This window comes from Hyperolius riggenbachi, chromosome 7, assembly GCF_040937935.1.
Source record: "Hyperolius riggenbachi isolate aHypRig1 chromosome 7, aHypRig1.pri, whole genome shotgun sequence".
Taxonomy (NCBI): Eukaryota; Metazoa; Chordata; class Amphibia; order Anura; family Hyperoliidae; genus Hyperolius; species Hyperolius riggenbachi.
The window spans coordinates 43017385-43043820 of NC_090652.1; the positions used below are offsets into that span (position 1 = coordinate 43017385).

Below are 26436 nucleotides of genomic sequence, written 5' to 3' on the forward strand. Positions count from 1 at the left end.
TGTACTACTGTTCCCAGCAGCGATACAGAGCACAATGCTATACAGTGGTGGGTGAGCGGTGTACTACTGTTCCCAGCAGAGACACAGAGTTGCAGTAAACACAATGCTATATAGTGTGGGTGAGCAGTGTACTACTGTTCCCAGCAGCGACACAGAGCACAATGCTATACAGTGGTGGGTGAGCGGTGTACTACTGTTCCCAGCAGAGACACAGAGTGGCAGTAAACACAATGCTATACAGTGGTGGCTGAGCGGTGTACTACTGTTCCCAGCAGCGACACAGAACACAATGCTATACAGTGGTGGGTGGGTGAGTGGTGTACTACTGTTCCCAGCAGTGACACAGAGCACAATGCTATACAGGGTGAGCGGTGTACTACTGTTCCCAGCAGAGAGACACAGAGTGGCAGTAAACACAATGCTATATAGTGTGGGTGAGCGGTGTACTACTATTCCCAGCAGTGACACAATGACCGGGGGACCCTGGCTAGCCTGGCTGGAGAGAGAACTACCCTGCCTGCCTACCCAAAGCTAAACCCACAGACAAATGGCGGAGAAATGACGTGGATCGGTTATTTATTTACCCGAACCATGTGACCCGTTCGGCCAATCAGAGCGCTTTCGGGTCCGAACCACGTGACCCGTTCGGCCAATCACAGCGCTAGCCGAACGTTCGGGTAACATTCGGCCATGCGCTCTTAGTTCGGCCATATGGCCGAACAGTTTGGCCGAACACCATCAGGTGTTCGGCCGAACTCGAACATCACCCGAACAGGGTGATGTTCTGCAGAACCCGAACAGTGGCGAACACTGTTCGCCCAACACTAAATAAGGCATGCTGATTGTGAAATCACAATAGATTTTGACAGGTATATTCATGGACTAAGCAAGTAAGCAGCTCTTGTTAGGAAATATACAGGACATAGAAAAAGAAACCGAAAAGAAAATAAAGTGGAAAGAAGAACAGATGTGGTGCTGCATGATCAGGGCCAGATTTAATATAAGGCACGGTAGGCGTATGCCTACAGGCGCCTGATGATTGAAAGGCAGCTCACTCCCCTCCCTGAGTGCCTCCCTCCCTCCTTCCTTCCCTCTGCAGAGTCCTGAGCGGAGCGTTAATGTCAGGTTACTCACCCAGCTCTCGGCATTCCACTGACGAGAGTTCCCTTTCAGTTATGGGCACCACTAGCTACTTAATACCGAGGGTACCTTTTGCTACCTAATACTAAGGGAGACCTGTAACTACCTATGATGGGCAAGGGAAATAAGGGAGAAGTGACAACTGGGCTAGCCAGCACACTGCAGTGCAGTCTAGCGGTAGTTTGTAGGTACATAGTGGGTGAAGTGTAGGGTGCCAGGACATCTGTGCCTATACGCTCCTGTGATGGAAATCTGGGCCTGTGCATGATGTCTGACCGTGTTACAATCCCTGTGATCATCTACAGCCTAAAGTATCAACTCCATAACGCAATTGGTTTTCAAGAGAGGGAAAAAAAATACAGAAGAGAGTTTTGTATTATTTGTTTTTTATTTCATTATTTTTACATACTTTCTTTTTTAAGTTATGCATTGCGCGCCTTGCTTGGGTGACACTTTTTGCTCGGGTATATTTGGCACTACAAATTGGTCTGAGGAAGTGGGCTCAGACCCATGAAATGCATTGCCAGCACATAATACATTTCATTTTTGTATGACGTTGTCATTATTGACGTGAGCACCCCTCCTTTTCATTCCATTTTAGTTGGTTTTAAATTTTATATACACCATGCCGTCTTTTACCTCCTTTGAGCCTAGAGTAGGAATTCCATAAAGCAATAGAGGGAAAAACTGCAAGACAGACAGTTTTGTATTCTTGTTTTTTTTTTATATCATTTGATTTGTAACTTACGTTGTCATTAATTCCAATGTGCAGAGACGTTAGTCAGAGCTTCTTGTATTAAAGGCAGTGTTTCCAGTAATGCAGGGTATATGATGCTGTGGTGGGATTCTTTATTGAGGCCATGTGATGATGTGTTCTGAGTTACATGAGGTAAGAAGGTGTGACTCCCCCCACACTCATCACACTTCATGCACAGCTATCTCCTGTCCACATCCTGTGTCACTGTGCACAGCACTGACATTATATCACAGACCTCACATACAGCGTCTCTGCAGCAGGTAAGAGCTGATGTCCTTGTCAGTATTTACTGATCCTTGTACCATCCATTAGACTTCGGTAGAGTATGCTGTGTGTTCAGTTAATAAGTATTGGCAGCATTGGCTGTGATCATCGCAGAGTTCCAGTAACTATATTGTGTCATATGATAATAGTATTGTAAAACAGACTGAGGCCTGGAACCTTCTAAAGCACTTTTTAGAGTGTTTAGGGAATCACTTTAAATTGCTAGCAGTGCTGCTCATCAGGATTCCGAATACCTGGGCCCAAATCCGGATAGCTATCTGCGGATATTTGATTGTGGTTGCATACCCGGATATCCGTGGATATCATGCGGATATCCTGATCTGAATACTGTAACTAAGGAGATAACATCATTGAGCCAATCAGAGGGCTCCCAGCAGAAGCCCTAGCAACCAATCACAGAAGGGAACCCTGGCCAGCCCCCCTGTAGGTGCCATGATGAGAAATCTCGTCCTGTGTAACTGCTCAGTCACTAAGAGGCATGCTGCAGGGCTGCTGGCCTTGCAAGTGTGTACACAGTGATAAACCCAAAGCTGTTCAGTGATTAACCCCTTCACTATTAACCCCTGCCAAGTGCCACGTCCGGCATGCTCCTGGCACACGTTACACCTGCTGCTGCTGCATTGCCCTGCTCCTGCTGCCTGTGCAACTCCCACCGCCAGAGTGCCACAGGCCACTGATACCACCTATATTTAACCCAAAACACAATTGCTGCGTACTTTTTTGGAGGTGTCTGGGCTGAAAACTGTCATGTCCTAGTTGTGCGGTTGGACTTTGGACACAATGTGGGCTGCACGACCGCTGTCTGGAACCTAGTCCTGATGTTAATTGACAGCCATTTTTTTGGGGGGGGGGGGATTTTAAGTCCCCACATCATCAATTAGTGTTTCCCTTTAAAAATAAATGATGCCACATACCTCATTTCCCCTAAAAAACGTTTTGAAAGCAATTTAAAGGCCACTTCCGTTTTTTCTATCCGGATATCCGAATCCGTCCGGATACCCCGGATACTGAGGTCGGATATCCGATTCAGATCGGAAAATTTTGAAATCGGATATCCGACCCGGATCGGATATCTGGGTATCCGGATCCGAATCGGATCCGGATTTTGAAAAGAGGTATCCAAGCAGCACTGATTGCTAGCGCTTTCCCTAAGCCCTCTGCCAATGTAAATAAGCGTAACAAATTCCACAGTAGCGATTTCCATTAGCAAAATCACATGCAGCATTTTGGGAGCGTTTGCGCTTCAATGCAAAGTATTGAAGCGCTGGCAAATCGCTCATAAATTGCTACACATAGCGATTTGTGTGTGATTTTAAATTACTGCAAACTGTAAAAAAAATTATGATACATCAAAAGGACCAGAATTAAAGTCGCTAATCACAAATTGCTACACAATCGCTGGCTCATGAAATCACTTTTTAAGCAGCACAAAATGTTACTTAAAAATGCTAGCGATTAGCGATTTGTAGTGGGTTCCAGGCCTGAGGCAATTTACGCTCTAGTAATGGGAGGATCCCTTAAATCACTTCTTCCATTACTAGAGAATTCTAGAAGCAGTAGATAGTTGTACAGTGTTAGCCATCAGTAAAAGCAAGACATTTTGAATCAGGATGATACCATTTATTGGCTACCCTAGAGGTGAATAAAAAATTAAGCTTTCGGCTGATAAGCCATCTTCAAATTTATTCCTGTATATTAACAAGATGTTAAAACACACAGCTTATACACATTGGACATTCGGATGAGAAACATTCTTTTGTAAACATAAATAAATGTCATTAGATGCCTTAATTGCAACTTCAGGAGGGTCTCACAGGGATGCTAGCTAATTTATCACAAATAGATAAGACCAGTTGTTTGCTGAAACATTACATCACATACTACAGACTCCAGGTGATGGGAAAGTCTCCGAAGTGTCCTTGGATTGGTCATTAAATAGAATTAGGATTTGTACATTTACTTATTAAGCCGCATCTACACGCGTAGATGCGGCTCCGATGTTCCTTATCAATCGAGCCGCTGATGTGGCTCGATTGATAAGATCCGACAGGACGGATCTCCGCACCGCCGATTCCCTGCTTGCTCCCCGCGAGGGGACAATGGCAGGGAATCGAGCGGAAGATAAGCAGCGCCGGCGAGGACGAGTGGGGAATCAAATCCGGCGCACGCGCGGCGAGCGGGGACGCGGCGGGCACGCGCGGGGACGCGGAAGAGAAGATCCGGCGGCTAATTGTGCCGCCGGATCGGAGCTGCATCTACGCGTGTAGATGCGGCTTTAGTTTTTGATTGTGCTTCAAACGTTGTCTGTGGCAAAAGCTCCGACAGTGTTCAGAATCTTTCTCTAATTAGAATTCTAAACAATATCTTGGATCTAGTCAGCAAAATGCTTACATGCAAAAGCGGCACCGGAAAAAGCCGCTTGTAGGATATCGGTAACATTACAGAGATTCTACTATTGTGCAGTGCTAATTATATTAAATGTTACCAATGTTTTACTATTATTATTTATATAGCACCGACAAATTCCACAGCACTGTACAGAGTATATAGTCTCGTAGACAGTATAATCCCGACCATAGTCATATGTCTATGTATGTATCGTGTAGTCTAGGGCCAATTTTAGTGGGAAGCCAATTAACTTATCTTAATGTTTTTTGGATGTGGGAGGAAACCGGAATGCCCAGAGGAAACCCAAACAGACATAGAGTGAACATACAAACTCCAGTGGCCTTGCTGCGATTCGAACTGGGAACCCAGTGCTCCAAGGCAAGGGTGCTAATGACTATATCGCCGTGCTGCCTACTCTAACTAAGCCTAGCCCTGTTCTCACACAGCGCCCTTTACCTACCGATGGCTAACCTCAAATAACCCCCCCAGCCGATGGCTAACCCTAACCGAACCCCCAACACAAACCCTGCAATAAATGTGCTGCATTCGATGCAAAAAATAAAATAAAATAAATAAATAAATAAATAATAATATCAGGTGCTGCAGAAGTTTGAATGCTGCCATAGGTGCCCATAAAAATAGCGGCTATAAGATGAAAATGTGGTACCAGGGCTTCAACTGCAGCTACAGATAGTGGTAGCGGACACAGGCAGGGCACCTTTGCCACCCAAATTTCCTGCTTCCATTAGAGAGTAAAGGGTCATACACACACGTCGGATTTTCGCAAACGACCCGTGGTTTGGACGTTTGAACGTCCGGTAGTTTGGACGTCAAATCAGGCATGTGTACGGCCTGTCGTTCAGCTGATAAGACTGGACTTGAGCGATCCACTTGGCTTCAAGTGCAGTCTTATCAGCTGAAAATCCGACGCGTGTACGAGCCTTAAAATAGCTTAGAAACTGGATAGACCAGCACCCAAACGGGGACAGACGTGTGCTAGAGTGGATAGACCCAGTAGCCCTAGGTGGGTCAAGTAGAATCCAACACGAAAGGTCCACAGCACCACGTCAGTGATATATAGCTCTTTTATTGATTAAAAAGACAAAGAGATAGCCATAACACCTTAAAATAGCTTGACTCACAGATCCGAAGATAATTGCCACCTTGAGGAACAAGAGATTATGAATGAAGTTGTTTATTTTTGTTTAATGATAAAGGTATCTACAAAACAAAAGCAGGAAAAAAGGCAACCTCTTGGGAAAAAAATGGCCCCGCTATAAGTGCGTATGATAAAAGCTGCATTTACTGGCATAACATGGAAATTTGGGCATATGGCGGCGGCCACTAGCGGGTGCCTCAGGGTGCCCAATTTTACCTTTTTTTTTGTCACATATCACAACTTCTGCAAAGCTGCAATATGCAGCCCTGAAGGTAAAGGTGGGTGCTTGGAGGTGCCCAATTTGCGGCAGGCAAGGCCATTTTTTTGTGGACATGCTTGCGAAAAAAATAGCTTACGGATAACTACATTGTGCCATTTTTTTCTGCAAGCCTGCAAGCCTGTCTGCATAAAACGGCCTCACTTGCCACTAATCGGGCACGTCCAGATGCCCAAATTCACCTTCATAGCTGCGTATTGTGGATTTGTGGAAGGGCAGGGTAGCTTAAGAAGGGGGATTTATGTTTAGGCGCCACCAGGAAGGGGGGGGATAGGTTTAGGCACCAACAGTGGGAGTCCCAGGGTTAGGCACCACCGGGGGTCTTTAGGCTTAGGCACCAAGGGGGGGGGGTCTTAGGATAAGGATAAGTCTTAGGATAAGGCATCGTCAGGGGGGTTCTGATGGTAAAGCACCAACTGGGGGGCCTTAGAGTTAGGCCCCAGCGGGGGTGGGGTGGGGGGGGTGTAGGGTTAGACAACACTACGGAAGAGTTCTATGTGAGAGTAGGGTTAGATTTAACTGATGTAAAATATTTGTAAATATTATCGAAAATAACTAGTACAATATCGCTAAACTCAGCAATATTTTACTAGCGGCAGTCCCTTTTTTTTCCAGGCGCCTTTATTTCATCTATACCTACAAAATACAGTCATCCAAAATGGCCCTTTCCCTAATAGTGTTGGGCGAACAGTGTTCGCCACTGTTCGGGGTTCTGCAGAACATCACCCTGTTCGGGTGATGTTCGAGTTCGGCCGAACACCTGGTGGTGTTCGGCCGAACTGTTCGCGTTCGCCCGAACGGCTCAATTCCTGGCCGAACCTGGCCGAACAGGGCCCCTGTTCGGCCGAACAGGGGCCTGTTCGGCCGAATACGGCCCCCCTATGGGGTCGCAGGCATAAGGGGGGAGCATGCCCCGATCGCGGGGGGGGGGGGGTCGGAAATTCCCCCCACCCCCTCCGCTAGCGCTCCCCCCTCTGCCCGCTTCCCCATACAAAAGTTTAAGCAAAGTACCTGTAATAGTGGATGGCCTGGCAGTGGCACTGTGGAGTGAGGAGGAGGAGTCCGGAGAGTGACGCGTTGAGGGAGGCCGGGCAGCGAGCGTGAGGTCAGAGAAAGGGCGGAAGTACCACAAGGGTACTACCGCTGAACCGCCCGCTGCCCGGCCTCCCTCAACGCATCACTCTCCGGACTCCTCCTCCTCACTCCACAGTGCCACTGCCAGGCCATCCACTATTACAGGTACTTTGCTTAAACTTTTGTATGGGGAAGCGGGCAGAGGGGGGAGCGCTAGCGGAGGGGGTGGGGGGAATTTCCGACCCCCCCCCCGCGATCGGGGCATGCTCCCCCCTTATGCCTGCGACCCCATAGGGCCCCCAAAAGCAGGATGTTCGGGAAGTTCGGGGTTCGGCCCGAACATGCCGAACATCTCGGCCATGTTCGGCGAACTTTCCCGAACCCGAACATCCAGGTGTTCGCCCATCACTATTCCCTAACCTTATCAATGCCTCCTGTGGCCCCAGTATCAGCGACGGCTCCCTCCTTTTCTGCAGCTGCTGGCATTTTTTTTTTTTTTTGATAAAGTAATTCACATGTTGATTTTCTATCAGGATTACTAAATTATGAACAATCATAACAAGGTCAGTAGAGCATATTTGGAAACAAAATCTGGAATGCTGTAAACAGTGTACAGAGTCCCAGTAACTATCAGTTATAACATCATGGCATAAAAAAGACGACACCTGAAAAGTTAATGAATAGTTTTTCCTTTATTTTTATTAGAATAGTAATATACTGTATATCACAGGCCATATGCAATAAACATTTTTCTCCTGAGTTTTCTCCTAGGTGATATTTTCACACTTTAGCAAGAAAATGCCCTTTAAGCCACCAGCAAGTAAGAAAATACTCAAAATAATTTTGACAGGACTTTTTCACCTACTTTTTGGCACTTTTTCATTTGCAATGTGCTGAAAAGTTATTTTAAACAGAAGATTAAAAAATATCTCCAAGAAGAAAACTTTAGAAAAAAAGTGAATTGCCTATGGGCCCACATGTCTTATATACTGTATTTTTGGACTATCAGACTCACTTTTTCTCCCCCAAAAGTAAGGGGAAAAGTCACTGCGTCTTAGGTCCGGTTTACATCTGCATTTTTTTTTGCGAAGCCGGCCGTACAGATCCGACCATCAGGATCAGGTAAAAACTGTCAGTTTTTACAGCCAGTGTGCTGTAAACTAACTGTCAATTTTCTATTTGTTCTTATGTAGCTGCAAAACCTTCCGTTTCCTTTCCGCTGAGCAAATTGGTCCAGAAAAGTGGGTCCTGCTGCATTTTATTTTTGTACATTCAGCGGAACGGACCACGGAAGCATACGGCCGGTTCCGTTGGCAAACACAGATGTGAACCGGGCCTTATAGTGCGAATGCAGGGAGTTCCTGACTTGTGAACACCTGCAAATATGAACCTCTGACTCACCGCAATGTCAGAGACTCCCTGTACTGTGCCCATGCAGAGGAGGACACAGGGGGACACAAAGGGGCATAGAGGAGGACACAGGGGATACAAAGGGGCATAGCGAGAACACAAGGAGGATAGAGGCGGACACAAGGGGGACACAGAAAGACACGGGGAGACACAAGAGGTACAAGGGGGCAAGAGGTACAAAGGGGGCATAATACACAAGATACCCCTTCCCTATGGAGGCACCAGGTTTAGTATATATTTTTTCCCCTGGTTCTTGTATTCTAAACCTAGGTGCGTCTTACGGTCTGAAGCGATTATAGTCCGAAAAATACGGTAATTGTTATCAAAATTTTAAATTCAAGTCGACTATGAAAAAAAAAATGTTTTTTTTTCTTTTTTAGAAAGCAGCATGAACTATAGTAACTTATTATGAGCCTCACAATTTCCTTTATGGTTGTTTCATCTGATCTATTCCAGTGTCGTGATAACTGTACCTCCATTTGACATGTCATTCTTGTGGAGCTGACACATGTTGTCTTAGTAGCTGTGGTTTTCTCTTGTTGCTGGAGAGGACGTTTCCTGTTAGTTATGTGATCTGCGGTATCTCTCTTGCCCAGCGCAGAGAAATGTGATTGATTTCTGTGTATAACAGTCTGGGGAGAACGTCATAGTTTCCAGCCCAACATGTGTTATGCTATTAGTCATAAATGACTACAAAGGCCTTGGCGAGACTTCACATTGACCACACACAAATGTCACAGGAATAGATGTCCAGCTTGTTGCTGAGAGTCATACATTCCATACTGTAATTATGTAACTACTGTATATTTTTTATGGTAAGAGGAAGCATGAGTACTCTATGTGATAATCTTTGCACTAACAGTCCTTTCTTAAAAAGGAACTCCAGTGAAAATAATGTTGTAAAAAAGTGCTTCATTTTTACAATTATTATGTATAAATGATTTAGTCAGCGTTTGCCCATTGTAAAATATTTTAAATCCCTGATTTACATTCTGACATTTATTACATGGTGACATTTTTACTGTTGGCAGGTGATGTAGCTGCTGCATGCTTTTTTGGCAGTTGGAAACAGCTATTTCCCACAATGCAACAAGGTTCACAGACAGGAAACTGCCAGGAGTACCACGGTCCTCAGAGTTTCTTGTGGGAGTGGTTTCACCACAATATCAGTCATACAGCACCCCCTGGTGGTCTGTTTGTGAAAAGGAATAGATTTCTCATGTAAAAGGGGGTATCAGCTACTGATTGGGATAAAGTTCAATTCTTGGTCAGAGTTTCTCTTTAAGGCGCTTGTTGACTGAAAAGGAGTGAGAAGGATCTGTCCCGCTGACAGATGCAGACAATGTTTGGTGCTCCACTGCTGCTGTTGCTCTGCATCTTCTAAAGTGGACCCGAAATCTTGCTCAGGACAGAAGGAAAACACAGAGAAATCCATCCTGTATGTAATTATAGAGTTAAGCCTGTCTAATTCCTCCACTTCTGGGCCTAATCACAAGTGTATCTCTGCTGTGTCATCTCAGGAATCTTGGTAGCCTTAGGCAGACACAGCTAATTAGTAAATACAGGATGTTAACCCTATGTCTGCTTCCATGAAAGCAGGAAGTAGACACACTGCACATTTATTGCATGATTTGTATCAGCTGTAACAAAGAAATGTGTTTTTTTTTTTAAAGTTATCATGCTGTTGCTTACCTTTTAGAGCAGAGAGGAAGTTCTGAGTTTAGGTCCGCAAGACCCAAGATACAGGAGCCATACCCAGGGCCCTCCTGCAATAGAGGGTAGCAAAATTCTGAGATGGGGGGGAGGGGGGCTGAAAGATCTCTGCTGGGGTCCTGGCATTACATAGTCACGCCCCAACTCGTAACCTCCCCCATCTACTCCTAATGATTCCCTACCCCCATCCATGCCTAACATTATTTAAAGGACAACTGAAGTGAGAGGGATATGGAGGCTGCCATATGTATTTTCTTCTAAACAATACCAGTTGCCTGGCTGCCCTGCTGATCAGTTTGGCTGCAGTAGTTCCTGAATAACACCAGGAAAAAACATGCAGTTAATCCCAGGGCCACCAGCAAAAATTGTAGGGCCCCTCACAGATCATCAGGCCTGCCCCCCATTCCCCCACACACCCCCATAGTGGTCTTCAGCGTAGGTAGCAGGGTATAGGGGCCTTTAGCGTAGGTAACTAGGTATAGGGCCCTTCATTATAGATAGCAAGGTGTATGGGCCTTCAGTATAGGTAACAAGGTGTATGGGCCTTCAGCGTAGGTAGCTAGGTATAGGGCCCTTCAGTATAGATAGCAAGCAGTGGCGTAGCTAAGGAGCTGTGGGCCCCAATGCAAGTTTTACAATGGGGCCCCCCAGGCACTCTATACATAACAATTGATACGGCGCACCAAAACCTGACAATGGCAACTACAGTGTCAGAGGTGCAAAAAGGGGATGGGGAGCAGCTTGTTAATGTTTACCACTACTCAATGTATATATAGAAGTGATTATTATGAGCACAGGACCAATAGAGAGCTAATACTGTAGTTGAGGAAGGGCCCTTCGGGCCCCTCTGGCCCAAGGGCCCCGATGCGGTCGCTACCGCTGCACCCCCTATTGCTACGCCCCTGATAGCAAGGTATATGAGCCTTCAGCGTAGGTAGCTAGGTATGTGAGCCTTCAGCGTAGGTAGCTAGGTATGGGAGCCTTCAGCCTAGGTAACAAGGTGTATGGGCCTTCAGCGTAGGTAGCTAGGTATGTGAGCCTTCAGCGTAGGTAGCTAGGTATATGAGCCTTCAGCGTAGGTAGCTAGGTATGTGAGCCTTCAGCCTAGGTAGCTAGGTATGTGAGCCTTCAGCCTAGGTAGCTAGGTATATGAGCCTTCAGCGTAGGTAGCTAGGTATATGAGCCTTCAGCCTAGGTAGCTAGGTATATGAGCCTTCACCGTAGGTAGCTAGGTATATGAGCCTTCAGCGTAGGTAGCTAGGTATGTGAGCCTTCAGCGTAGGTAGCTAGGTATGTGAGCCTTCAGCGTAGGTAGCTAGGTATATGAGCCTTCAGCGTAGGTAGCTAGGTATAGGGCCCTTCAGTATAGATAGCAAGGTATATGAGCCTTCAGCGTAGGTAGCTAGGTATGTGAGCCTTCAGCCTAGGTAGCTAGGTATATGAGCCTTCAGCGTAGGTAGCTAGGTATATGAGCCTTCAGCCTAGGTAGCTAGGTATATGAGCCTTCACCGTAGGTAGCTAGGTATATGAGCCTTCAGCGTAGGTAGCTAGGTATATGAGCCTTCAGCCTAGGTAGCTAGGTATATGAGCCTTCAGCGTAGGTAGCTAGGTATATGAGCCTTCAGCGTAGGTAGCTAGGTATAGGGCCCTTCAGTATAGATAGCAAGGTATATGAGCCTTCAGCCTAGGTAGCTAGGTATATGAGCCTTCAGCGTAGGTAGCTAGGTATATGAGCCTTCAGCGTAGGTAGCTAGGTATATGAGCCTTCACCGTAAGTAGCTAGGTATATGAGCCTTCAGCGTAGGTAGCTAGGTATATGAGCCTTCACCGTAAGTAGCTTGGTATATGAGCCTTCAGCGTAGGTAGCTAGGTATATGAGCCTTCAGCGTAGGTAGCTAGGTATGTGAGCCTTCAGCCTAGGTAGCTAGGTATAGGTGCCTTCAAGGTAGGTAGCTAGGTATAGGTGCCTTTAGTATAGATAGCAAAGTATAGGAGCCTTCAGTGTATGTAGCTAGGTGCATGTGCCTTCAGCATAGCTAGCTAACTACTATAGTGTGTCAGCCCGCCCCTTCGCCTGCCACACAGATAGACTCAGCAGCAACTTACCTAGTACGGCGTGGAATGTAGAGCTATATCTTCCTCCTCTCTCGCTGTTCCGGGTGCTCAGCTTCTGCTTATAACGCGCTCAGCGTCATTAATAGAAGCTGCCACCTAGGTAACAGCCAGGCGGAAGAGAGATATTTCTTTGTACCGCGCTGGATTAGGGAAGTTGCTGCTGTGTGCCTGCGTCTATCTGTGCGGGGGGCAAGCGGAGGAGGCGCGTGGGTTGCCGTGATCTAAGAGAGTGGCGCCAGTGCCATAGCAACTGGCACCGGAACCATTTTTAAAGTGCGGGAAGGCCCGCCGGGATGGGGATTTACTCGGCTCCCTGGAGGGCCCAGTTCAAACCTGGCATTGAGGGGCCCCCGGGCCACTCACTGAAGTGATAGCTGCCCCTCCCCCCCGAAGGTGGCCCTGGCCAATCCTGTCGGAACTGACAATAATGTCAGAAATAACTGATCTGCTGCATGCTTGTTCACGGGCTATGGCTAAAAGTATTGGAGGCAGAGGATAAGCAGCACAGCCAGGAAACTGGTATTGTTTAAAAGGAAATAAATATGGCATATACTTCTGGCTTCAGTTGTCCTTTAATCTTACCTACGACAACCTGGCACCTACTGTGAACTGAAAGAAGCTGGAAGCTGCTACAGAGAACGCAGCAGCTGTGAATGTTCAAAATCATTTGCCTGCCACCCAAATTACTCTTCTGGTGCTGAGCTAGTTGTTCGCATGTTTGATGCGAAAATGACTTTGGTGAAATTTTGCAAGCAACACTGATTGTGGGCTATGGCGGTGCCTAAATTAACAGGTGCACCGTGTGCCAATTTTAACTGCTTCTCAGGGAATTGCCAGCATTCCACAGGCATTTCATGCTTTCAAACAAGGCTGTTCATTTAGCCAATCACTGCTGTCACCTGAATATACACTTTTCTGGCAGCATACGTGTGATGTAATATCTTTAGGTTTGATTCAGAACTGATGTTAACTTTTACCCTTTTCTTTCTTTCTTTCTTTTTGTGTGTGAAGGTTTTAAAGGTCCATGCAGCTTCCCCAACATGTGGTCCATCTTCATTTTCCTAATTTCTGCAACTTCTGTCTCCTGCCAAACTCCTCCCCCACTCACCTACGCTTGCCGACCTGCCAAGAGACAAGAATGTGATAAACTCCACTTTGTTCCTGGTCACAACCTTCTTGGTGGTGGGTTTGACATTGTGAAAATGGCGAAGACAGGAGCTCACTTGCTAGACCTACAGAGGTTTCTTACACAGGATAACACCTGCACTGTCTGTCACAACCCGTACATGAATAAGGAGTGGCAGAAGGTACCCCTGTCTATGGTAGACTGGAGGCCCCAGTCATACTGCTCTAGGAAGATCAGCAGTGAGGTCTCCCGATCCTCCACATCTCTGGCTGAAGAGACTGCATCAGACGTGAAGAATGACTGGGAGACCAGTCTTGAGCTCCACCACAAAGCAGGAGATGCCAAGTTAGTCCTGGCTGGGTCTCAGTCTGACCTGTCCCAGTTTGCTCAAAGTAAGACGAGCAAAGACCACTATACCTTTATCAAGCACCATCTCAGCTGTGTTTATTACAGGTACTGTCTAAAACATTTTTTTAGCGTTCTTTAAACCACTTGCAGACGCTTATTAGTCCCATCTCCTTTGCTGCTGCTGTGACGAGTTTCAAGTTATCACAAGTGCTGTGATATGGTGCCGAACAAAGGTGTAGTGTTGTTGCCCAAAGGCAGCAACCAACAAATATTTATTACAGTAGGTAGTTTAAACATACGCCCTGTTTATGGCCAGTTATTCCTGGCTGCCAGGGCATAGATTTCAGCTACTCACACCACATGGTCCCTTCGCACTTGTTGCTGTGACATCGCTTCAACCCACTCACTCTGCTGTCATTATGACAGCAGAGCTCCATACACAGTGGTGCCCCTCATGGCCTAGGGGCCCATCTCACAAGTGTCATAAAACAAGTGTGCCTATCATAATCTGCACACCCATAACAAATGTAGCCACAAAAACACCTGTTCTGAAGTATAGTGTCTTGTATCGGAGGAAGAGAAGTTTAGTAGTTGGAGCCCCCTCACAGCTCTGGGCCTCTTGCGGTCGCAAGTGCTGCTCCCTTCGAAATTACGCCCTTGGAATGTAGGTCTCATTGTTCAGCAGCTTTATTAAAAGGACTACTGTGTCCTGAATATACTGAGTTAATAAACTATAAACTGCCAGAGGCACACCCGATGACTCAGCCAAGCGCTGGCCAAAAGCATTGTTCTCCCCAGGCACTCTACCCACTGCATTCTGCATAATGTCACTGGCGCCATTCCATAAGCCCCCCCCCCCCCACACACACACACACACATCCGCATAGCAATATCACACATGCTAGACTACAGATTCAGGCCCTGTGATATCCCCAGAGAAGTTGAGATCTAAGTTTAAAAACCATTTTTCCTTTGCATTTTTAACCTCCCTGGTGATAACCCCAAGCTACGCTCGGACTAGCCGCTGGGAGCTCAATGCAGAGCAATGCAGCGCAGCGTGTTTTTACTCACCTCCCGGACGATTCAGATGCAGGTAGCCATTCTACTTCCTCACCACAGAGGCTCTAAATCACTCTGGTGAGATCACCGTCAGTGATCTTACTACAGAGTTACAGCGCCACCCGGAGGGAAAATTGCAGCGCTGGAGCTCAGGGATGTGAGTGAGTGCTGGGGCTGCTGCTGGCTTTCTGGCAGCATGATTTTCTGGTTTTAGGGTCTGAAACATTCAGAAGAGACCCTCAAATCCAGAAATCAGGGAGGTTAAAATCAATTTTCTCAAAAACTACAAGGTCTTTAAAAAAAAAAGTCTTATATCCACTATTCTCCTTAACTTATGTAGCAATTTTGGTAACAATAACATTTATGGGGGCTTTTTAATTAACCGCTAAATTCGGCACAAAATTACGCAAATATTGCACAAAAAATTACATAAAATTATGAATGATTACAATTACATACAAAAGGAATTATGATTACCCTTAAAATTTCACATTACGGTTACGATGCATAATTGCAAATTACGCATAGGCGTAATGACATGCTATGGGTCCTATAAAGATTGCCAGCCATCTGTTCTGCCTTGAGTTCTCTTTAACCACTTGAGGACCCACCCTTTACCCCCCCTTAAGGACCAGCGCTGTTTGTTTGGATCTGTGCTGGGTGGGCTCTGCAGCCCCCAGCACAGATCCGCGGCCACACAGAGCGATCAGATCGCCCCCCTTTTTTCCCCCCTATGGGGATGATGTGCAGGGGGGGTCTGATCGCTCCTACTTGCAGGCATTTTGCGGGGGGGGCACCTCAAAGCCCCCCTCCGCGGCGACATTCTCCCCCCTCCCTCTCCTACCTTCTCCCCCGGGAGATCTGGGCTGCACAGGACGCTATCCGTCCTGTGCAGCCAGTGACAGGACGTCCCCTGTCACATGGCGGCGATCCCCGGCCGCTGATTGGCCGGGGATCGCCGATCTGCCTTACGGCGCTGCTGCGCAGCAGCGCCGTACAAATGTAAACAAAGCGGATTATTTCCGCTTGTGTTTACATTTAGCTTGCGAGCCGCCATCGGCGGCCCGCAGGCTATTCACGGAGCCCCCCGCCGTGATTTGACAGGAAGCAGCCGCTCGCACGAGCGGCTGCTTCCTGATTAATCAGCCTGCAGCTGGCGACGCAGTACTGCGTCGCTGGTCCTGCAGCTGCCACTTTGCCGACGCACGGTATAAGCGTGCGGTCGGCAAGTGGTTAAAGAGAGATAATGAAATGTACTAGTTTCCTAATCAGAAAGATTACAGTTTAAACTCACAGGCCCTTCAAGGCCACATTCACAGTGGCCATTGCATTGCATTTCCTGTGACAGCAGGAAATAAAGACGGAAATAACACAGAAAAAAATTGCCTTAATAATTAAGACATAATATTCAAACCAAAAAGTAAAAAGTTAAACAAGATGATGCTTTAATTTTGTGTTTAACAAATATTCTCTTTGTATCCCTTTATCAGTTTCCGTCTGTCATATCGTCCTCCTCTGAGCAGAGATCTGAACCATGCCTTGAATGATCTTCCTCCGACTTATGACATCAAGACTCAAGCTAAATACAGACGTCTAATTGAAGTCTTTGGCACCCATTATATCAACCAAGCAGATGTGGGAGGTCAAGCTTCCGAGGTCAATGCTATCAGGACTTGCCAGGTCTCCATGGATGGCATGTCCATGGATGAAATGAAGGATTGTCTCAGTTTGGAGGCTTCAGTGGCTGTCACTGGGAAGGCTGAAGCAAATGCTAAATTCAGCAACTGCAAAGAGCTAAGTAAAAAAGCTAATAAGGGGGAGAGTTTCCACCAGACGTTTAACGAGAGGAATTGGCAGGTGAGTTGTACAGTAGTGATGTGTGACCAGAGAACCTAAGGTGAACCTCAAAGGTTAAATACTTACCTAATGAGATCCTCCAGAGGCTTTTTACACTGTACTTTGGTCCTACACCCTGCCTGGGTTCCACCTGCACATCACAACCTCACTTCTTCATGCACAAGCATGGAGTTGGACAATACGGCCATGCTTCTGCTTGAAGCGGAACATAATTGTGAGAGTGGAATCCAACAAGAGCGTATGGGATTCGTTTGCGGGGTCCATGCTTGGCATTGGAGGGTTAGAGGATGGTGTGGGAAACCTTTGAAGTATTCAGAAGTTCCCCTGTCCTTAGCTTAGTATTTAATTTGTGATGCGAGGTTAGCCTTGGGTACTTTTAAACCCCTTGATTACTACAGGTGGTGTTCCCCTTATGGACCTGAGCAATTTTCACATTTCAGCGCTCCTCAGTCGCTGATAACTTATCACACAGAAATGATCTATAGCTTGTTTTTTTCACCGCCAATTAAGCTTTCTTTGGATGGTACTTTTTGCTAAGAATTATTTTTTCCAATATGCATTTTAACTGGAATAATAAGAAAAAAATGGGAAAAAACATAATTTGTTAATTTGTCTGTTTTAATTTGAATACATCTTGCTACATTAAAAAAAAGGACCACAGTGATGATCATAATCAGCTAATTACGATGACACAACATTTTGCATACATTTTTGCAATTACACCTATACGTAATTACAAATTGTTAATTCAATTGGATTTGGATGATCATTTGTAATTTAACATGAATTTTTGCGTAATTTCGTGCCAACGTTGGCAGTGAATAGCAAAGCCCCCATACATGCTATTGTCACCAAAATTGCTACGTAAGTTAAGAAAAAGAGCGAGTAAAGTCAAAAGAAAAATAATTTTTCAAAAAGAACTTGTAGTTTTTGAGAAAATCCATTTTAAATATGCAAAGATATTTTTTAACTGTCATTTTTCTAAGTTTAAAAAACATTTTTCTTTTGCATTTTTAAAATAAATTTTCTCAAGAGCTACAAGGTCTTTAAAAAAAAATGTGTCTTATACCCACTATTCTCCTTAACCACTGGAGGACCCCAGTGTTAAACCCCCTAAAGATCAGGCAATTTTTTTGCTAAATTGGCCACTGCAGTTTTAAGAGCTCGCTGCAGGGCCGCACAACTCAGCAAACAAGTTATCCCCCTCCCCTTTTCTCCCCACCAACAGAGCTTTCTGTTGGTGGGGTCTGATCGTTCCCCCAGTGTTTTTTTTTTTTTACATTTATTTCATTATTTTTATAATAAATTTCCTTATTTATTTATTTTTTAAAACCTATCCTCCCTCCCCCCACCAGCCAATCACTGTGATCGGCTGTCATAGGCTTCGGCCTATAACAGCCGATCACCCCTGAGCCTCTGGAGGGGACAGCCATGTCACACGGCTGTCCCCAGTACAGCGCTTCCTTAGATTGCAGCGCTGTACTACGTTAATAGACAGCGGCTTCACCGTCCGCGATCGCCGCTTGGAGACTGAAGGTGGAGCAGAGCTCCCCATCTAAGCAGGGATGTGCGTGCATCAGTGCGTACGATCTCCTGCAAAACAGGCCCGCAGAACCTTACGCCAATCGATGTTAGGCAGTCCTGGGGCTGCCGCCGCAGCCACACCCATCGGCATGATGCGGTTGGCAAGTAGTTAAAGTGAACCTCTAGTCTAAAAATCTACTCAGCAGCACTGAAAAGGCTTGGTGTTTCTTTAACAGTTTCACAGCATCAGAACTTTATTTTTCTTACACAAGCCTCATTTTTAGCTGCACAGAAGAAAACTGCCGAGGCAGTTTTCCCCTGATGCTGTGCAAAGCATGATGGCATTTCTAATGTTGTTGTTCTGCTGTTTTGGCTCAGTTTTTTTTTTAATTTTGAATTTTTAAATTGAAGCCTAGCATGAACAGCTGGGAGGAATGATCAGGACACAGGACAGTTGGAACTGTCTCATGGTCCCTGTCACCTCCTTTCAACCAAAAAGATGGCTGCCCCCATGAAATCACAAACATTTCTGTTCTTTTTAAAACAGGGTAGGTAAAAGATTATATTACCTATCCATTTTAATTAAGATAACTAATGCAACTTAATGACAGTATGTTTGTTTAGGCTGAAGTTCCTCTGTAACTTGTGTAACAATTTTGGTAGCAATAACATGGGGGCTTTGCAATTAACCCCAAAATTCAGCATACAATTATGCAAAAATTGTGCAAAAATGACATGAAATTATGAATGATTACTATCACATACAAAACTAATTATGATTTCCCCCAAAACTTCCCATTACAATTATGATGCATAATTCCAAATTACGCATAGGCGTAATTTCTGCCCACCACTAAAGGACTATTTAAAAAAGTATTATGTTCTTATTTAACAGGAAAAAAAAATCTGGCATAGTATGAATAGTACTGCAGCATAACATCCAGTTCCTGCCAAATGGACGGTTTAAAAAAAAATCTGTTTTTTTTTTGCAGGGAAGAGGTTTGTGGTGCGACCACAGGTGCTGCGGGGAAGGGGGGCGTATTCATTCACGTCCAAACTCCCACACATGCACAGCCCCTTTCCACCACCTATGGGTAGTCGGAAAGTGGTAAAAAAATATTGAAACCCCCATTTTGTGGACCATGATAAAATCACGATAAAAATCATGACTGAACTCATTAACTACTAAAGGGGTCATCAGGGCATATATAGTAAACTGAGTGGTACTTACTGGGGGCTTCCTTCAGCCCCAAGCTCCTAGGACCTCCCTCGCTGCAGCTCTGCCCGCAGCTGTTCGCCGGAGCTCCGACCCAGTCCCCGGCGATGGCGTCAGAGCGACCTGGAGGTCGCTCTGTACTGCGCCTGCGCGATCGGCGCTGTCAATCACCGCCACGTGAGCCGAAGCGGACTGCGCAGGCTCAGTAGTTCTCTTGTACTAGTAGAACTCTTGTACTAGTAAAATAGTCACATATTCAGAAATAAATAATGCACAGAAGGGAGCCACCACTGTAAGGATTCCCTGTTGTGAGATACATTGCTCCGTATTAAATTCCCTTTTTCTCCTAAGTTTTCTCCTAGGTGATAATTTTGCAGCACTCTGCAATTGAAACAATACCAAAAAGCACCAAAGAAAGGTGAAAAAGTAGTGGCAAAATTACAGAGTATTTTCTTGCTTGCTATTGCTAATGGCTGAAAGGGTATTTTATTGATAAGGGCCCATATGCAATTCACTTTTTTTCCTGAGTTTTCTCGTAGGTGATATTTTTACATCTTGTCAATAAAATACCTTTAATCCACCAGGAAGCAAGAAAATGCTCCAAATCATTTTGATGGTACATTTCATCCTAACTTTTGGTACTTTTTCAATTGCAAAGTGCTGAAAAATTATTTTAAAAAGAAGTTGAAAAATTATCTCCTATGGGAAAACACAGGAGAAAAAGTTAATGGCATATGGGCCCAATTGTGGAAATATTACCTAGGAAAAATTTGGGAGAAAAGGGGAATTGAATAAGGGCCACCATGTCTAGAACCCTTGATTAAAACATATTGCTTAGGAGTGTTTTTTATAATTGTGTATAAATCATTGATGCTTTTAACCTTCCTGGCGGTAAGCCCGAACTGAGTTCGGGCTATGCCGCCGGAAGGCACCGCTCAGGCCCCGCTGGGCCGATTTGCATAATTTTTTTTTTGCTGCACGCAGCTAGCACTTTGCTAGCTGCGTGCAGTGCCCGATCGCCGCCGCTACCCGCCGATCCGCCGCAATTCCTCTCGCCGCGGCCGCCCCCCCCCCAGACCCCGTGCGCTGCCTGGCCAATCAGTGCCAGGCAGCGCTATGGGGCAGATCGGAGTCCCCTCTGACGTCACGACGTCGATGACGTCGGTGACGTCATCCCGCCCGTCGCCATGGCGACGGGGGAAGCCCTCCAGGAGATCCCGTTCTTTCAACGGGATCTCCGGATCTCCGATCGCCGGCGGCGATCGGAGGGGCTGGGGGGATGCCGCTGAGCAGCGGCTATCATGTAGCGAGACTTTGTCTCGCTACATGAAAAAAAAAAAAAAAAAAAATTAAAAAAAAAGATTTGCTGCCCCCTGGCGATTTTTTTGCAAACCGCCAGGAGGGTTAATTAACTATAATTACATAGTCAGGTAAATTTATATACTATCATATCATTTTTATTTCATCTCAAAACTTCATATAATAAATTGAGTACAAGTACCCCCTGGAGTTTGTGTACAATGTGTTGAGCATCTAGGTTCCAGAGAACAGTGCACTTACATTTTTTACCTTTTGAAACTCTTACGCAGTGTATATCACCCCCCCCCCCCCCCCCTAGCCTTGGCCTAATTTCTAGAACATTATGTAACACTATACACACCTCACGGCCAGTTTCCTGTCATTGCCACACAGCCACCGTAGACAAAGTAAAGGAGAGAAAAGAAGATGACTCATTCTGAAAGCTAAATCATTTTTGTCAAGTGCCCACTTGTCTGTAAAGGAAAAAAGAATCTGCCCAGAAAACAGTGGTGCTCAGCAGAGCTCGAATATTCGAGTAGCTCGAATATTCGAGCTCTTTTCCAGCTATTCGAGCTCGGTATTCGAGCTCCGAATAGCTGTAGCTATTCGAATGGGCTATTCGCGTACACTCGAATAGCCCATTCACTATTCGAGCTATTCGAGCAAACGGCGCTATTCGAGCTCGGTACCGAGCTCGAATAGCGTCATAGCCCAGATTGATGTCCTTAGAGCCAATCAGAGGGCTCCCAGGCCCTCTGACGGCAGCCAATCACAGAGGGGGACCCTGGCCAGCCCCTACCCTATAAATAGCGGCCGCCATGTTACGTTTCTCCGTCCTTGCCTGAGACTTGCATAGAGAGAGAGTTGCTCCTTTGTGCTTTGGCTTAGCAAGAGCTTTATTGTGGTAATTTACCTAGCGTTTTTGCTCACATACACCTCCTATACACACCTATATTGTTGTTAGTTAGTTAGACATTGTATTTTAGTTAGTAGCTTTTGTGTTACATAGAGACAGGCCAGCTGCTGCAGGCTTACAGCTTTAGGCCTCAGGGCCTGCCTGTGTGGGCAGCTGTCCTCCTGTCCTCTGTTTATTTCTCTCTATTCTATACCAGTATTTCTGCTGTCCTTTACTAGTACTGATTGTATTAGTATTGTAGTTATATACTGTAACTGTACTAGGACACTCACTGTCACTGTTCATAGGCTACTAGCTGCTCCTGCGTGTGTGCACTCACTGTCTGTGTACACACTACACACACTCTATTTCCAAGTTCTGATAACTGATTGATTATTGTAATTGAATATTGTAATTAGTTAGTTGTACTCACTGTTACTACTTACTGTACTAGCAGTCTAGGACACTCAGTCACTGTTCATAGGCTACTAGCTCCTGCGTGTGTGCACTCACTGTCTGTGTACACACTACACACACTCTATTTCCTTCTGATAACTGATTGATTATTGTAATTAGTTAGTTGTACTTACTGTTACTACTTACTGTACTAGGAGTCTAGGACACTCAGTCACTGTTCATAGGCTACTAGCTCCTGCGTGTGTGCACTCACTGTCTGTGTACACACTACACACACTCTATTTCCTTCTGATAACTGATTGATTACTGTAATTAGTTAGTTGTACTTACTGACTGTTACTACTTACTGTACTAGGAGTCTAGGACACTCAGTCACTGTTCATAGGCTACTAGCTCCTGCGTGTGTGCACTCACTGTCTGTGTACACACTACACACACTCTATTTCCTTCTGATAACTGATTGATTATTGTAATTAGTTAGTTGTACTTACTGTTACTACTTACTGTACTAGGAGTCTAGGACACTCAGTCACTGTTCATAGGCTACTAGCTCCTGCGTGTGTGCACTCACTGTCTGTGTACACACTACACACACTCTATTTCCTTCTGATAACTGATTGATTACTGTAATTAGTTAGTTGTACTTACTGACTGTTACTACTTACTGTACTAGGAGTCTAGGACACTCAGTCACTGTTCATAGGCTACTAGCTCCTGCGTGTGTGCACTCACTGTCTGTGTACACACTACACACACTCTATTTTCCTTCTGATAACTGATTGATTATTGTAATTAGTTAGTTGTACTTACTGTTACTACTTACTCTAACTAGGAGTCTAGGACACTCAGTCACTGTTCATAGGCTACTAGCTCCTGCGTGTGTGCACTCACTGTCTGTGTACACACTACACACACTCTATTTCCTTCTGATAACTGATTGATTATTGTAATTAGTTAGTTGTACTTACTGACTGTTACTACTTACTTACTTACTGTACTAGGGACACTCACTCAGTCACTGTTCATAGGCTAGCTCCTGCGCGTGTTTGCGCCGTGCGTGCACTCACTGTCTGTAGTGTACACACAACTAAATTTACTTGTGATTACTACTGATTATTGTAACTGCTAGTTGTACTTCCTGACTGTTACTACTTACTTACTGTACTAGGACACTCACTCAGTCACCTCACCCACCAACCCACTCCATTAAAGTACCCCCCACTTTTCACCCGCCCTTTTAAAAAACTTTTGTCTATACGCCCAAAACATCGAAGATGTCTGGAAGTGGCAGCCAGCGCGGTTTGGGCAAGGGGGAAGGGCAGCAAGGGAATCAGGAGGAGAGGGAGCAGCATTGTGGCAAGCCGCGGGCGCGGGCGCGCCACCATGCACAGTTCCGCAGCAGCAGCAGCAGCGTCAGTGGCTAACATTCCTCCCATAGCCACTGGCCGTGGACGCCTTGGGCGCCACCCAGCAGGAGCATCTGCAACTCACGCTGCAGAGACACAGCAGCAGCAGCGTGTAGCACCTGCTCCGATTTTCCTCCAGCCGGGTCGGAAACGTCCCATTGAGGAAAAGCATGCAGACACTGTGGTGCAACTCATGACGGAGGATGAGCAGCCCGCCATCAGCTCTGCATCTGAGGCCTCCACCCTCACCACCACCACCACCACCCCTGTTCGCAGCAGCCGCCCAGCAGGGTCTGGGGAGGAGGCCAGTTCACCGTCACTCGCCGACCTGTCATTCAGCAGTCTTTTGACCCCAGGCATCATGAGTAAATTGTCTGCTGTTGTTGGCGATCTTGAGGAGGAGATGCTGATGGGCACTTTGGGGGATGAGGGATTGGACAGCAAGACTGTGGCGACAGTCAAGCAGCCCATCCATGCATCAGGAGAGGAGTTTGGGGGGTCCTCATCCCAGCAGGACATGTTTCAGGAGGGGGAGGATGTTGATGACCCGGTGACAGACAGAGACTGGGTGCCACCACCTCCAGGGGATGTCGTCCTCAGCAGCTCTGAGGAGGAGGAGGAGGATGCTCTTGTGGGCCTTGCAAGGAGGCGCATCATTGCAAGCATTGGCAGCAGCAGTAGGCAGGTCCCACAGCCTGCTGGTGTCTCAGGCTCAGCAGCAGCAGCAGCAGCATCTGCCAGTACCACCACCAGCCGCACCCAAGCCCCCCAAGCCCCACCCCCAACCACCACAGGGAGACAGGCAGCAGCGCTTCCATGCCGTAGGGGGATGTTTCTGTCACCAATCTGGCGCTTTTTTACCATGCCCACAGTGTACAGCAAGTACGCCACTTGCAACCACTGTCAGCGGAAGTTGAGCAGAGGTGCAGACCCCTTAAAGTTCTGCACCAGCTCGCTCATCAACCACCTTGCTGCGAAACATTTCCACCAGCATCAGGAGTTCCAGAGGCTGAAGGCATCTGGTGCTGGCAGTGGCACCACACCCATCACTGCACAGCCTTCAGCAGCAGCAGTAACAGCAGCCACCCGCCCTCCTGCTCCTCCAGCAGCACCAGCAGGAGTGCGGAAACGCACTGCTCCTCCCCCCTCTGCAACTCCTGCCTGCCGACGACTGAGGCCTGTTCTGGCAGCCAGTCCTCAGTGGCCTCCTCCGCTGTGTCCTGCTGATTCCCGTGCCAGCAAAAGGCCACGCCAGAGCCTTTTGAGCGAGTCCTTCCAGGGGGTGGTTAGGGCTCTGCCTCCCAGCAGCCGTCGCGTGCGGCAGCTTGAACGGCTTGCTGGCACGGGCCATGTGCTCCCAACTCCTGCCGTACACGCTCGTGCAGGAGGGGAGCGACATTCGTTGGCGCAGCTTGCTTGCGCAGCCCCAGACTGGCAGCTCCCCAGCAGACACTTTTTCTCCCCGCAAGGCCATTCCTGCACTGCCACCGCTTTGTGATGGGCCAATGTGGAGCGAGGGCTGGAGCACGCGGTTGGTGAAAGGGGTCCACGTCACCATGGACTCCTGGAGCAGCCGCTTCGGGACAGGCCGCTACCTGTCCTTCACTGTCCACTGGGTCAGCTTGGTGGAAGGGGGTGAGGATGGGAGAGCAGCAGCGGGCACAGCAGCAGCAGCAGCAACACAGTGAGGTGGTGCCACCCCCGCAGGGTCAGGGGAACTGCAGCAGGTTCCTCCGATCCTCTGCCATCCTCCGGCACACCTGGCCAAACCCCCCGCCTCAGCAGCAGCGTGAAGGCCCGCCACTGCCAAGCGCTGCTGCACTTGGTCAGCCTTGGGAAGACCAAGCTGACGGCAACCCATGTGTTGGCCAAACTCCAGGAGCAGGAGAGGATTTGGCTGACCCCCAGAGGCCTCAGAGTCGGAGAGGTGGTGGCCGACAATGGGGCCAATCTGGTTGCCGCAATAGACAGGGGAAACCTGACCCACATCCCTTGTCTTGCCCACGTGCTGAACCTGGTAGTGCAGAAGTTCTTGCGCACCTACCAGGGGATGGGCGAACTGCTGGAAACGGCAAGGAACGTTGAGCGTCACTTCCGGCGCTCGGCTGCAGCCTGTGCGAGCCTGGAAGACGTGCAAAAGGAGCTGGATCTGCCACGCCATCGGCTGATCCTTGACATTCCGACTCGCTGGAACTCCACCCTGGCGATGTTGGAGCGTCTGGTTGAACAGAAGCGCGCTGTCAAACAGTACCTTGCCCTGGCCACTGTTTCCGCCGCTCAGAGAGGGGACAAGACCAGCAACATCCCGTCCATCGTCCCCGATGATGACTGGAGGCACATGCAGCAGGTGTGCTTAGTGCTGGCTCCCTTTCTGCAGGCCACTAACATGGTGAGCAGGGACCATGCTATGGTCTGCGAGTGGGTGCCCCTGGTTTGTCTGCTGAACAGGGCCCTCGATGCTTTGCTGGAACAGGGAGCGGCAGCCTTGGACCAGCAGGAGCGGCAAGCAGCTGCACAGTCCACCTCTGAGGGGGAGGAGGAGGAGGACTTGGTGGAGGTCCCTGACCTTGCTGCTGATGAGGGGGAGCAGCACAGTGCAGCTGAGTTGGTGCGGGGGTGGAGAGAGGATGAGGCTGACGAGGCAGAGGAGGAGGATGAGGACAGCAGCACTGCCGTCGATGTGCCAGCAGACGTGGCCCGCCTCTTCCCAATGGCAGCGCACATGCTGACGTGCCTGCGCAGAGACCCCAGGGTGATCCAGATGAAGCAGAGGGAGGACATCTGGATCAGCATGATGTTGGACCCACGCCTCAAGGGGAAGTTGATCCAGTTCCTGCCGCCTGCAGGAGGAGACCCAGCGCAACAAATAAGGAGCTTGCAGCAGGCCCTTGTTGAGCGCTTGGAGGAAGCCTTCCCCCAGCCTTCCACCCCCACTGTCCAGCAGCCAGCACAGAGGCAGCAGCAGGTGCCT

General features: G+C 47.4%; 1 protein-coding gene across 1 annotated transcript in view; it reads left to right on the forward strand.

Annotated features, from left to right (window-relative positions):
• Positions 1 to 2110: 2110 nt before the first annotated feature.
• Positions 2111 to 26436, forward strand: part of LOC137525496 (perforin-1-like) — a 30519-nt gene continuing 6193 nt past the window's right edge. Inside the window, exons 1-3 of the mRNA XM_068246615.1 lie at positions 2111 to 2157; positions 13330 to 13897; positions 16342 to 16708. Of these exons, the coding sequence (XP_068102716.1) occupies positions 13359 to 13897; positions 16342 to 16708 (906 nt within the window). The 5' untranslated portion in view covers positions 2111 to 2157; positions 13330 to 13358. The remainder of the gene's footprint in view (positions 2158 to 13329; positions 13898 to 16341; positions 16709 to 26436) is intronic.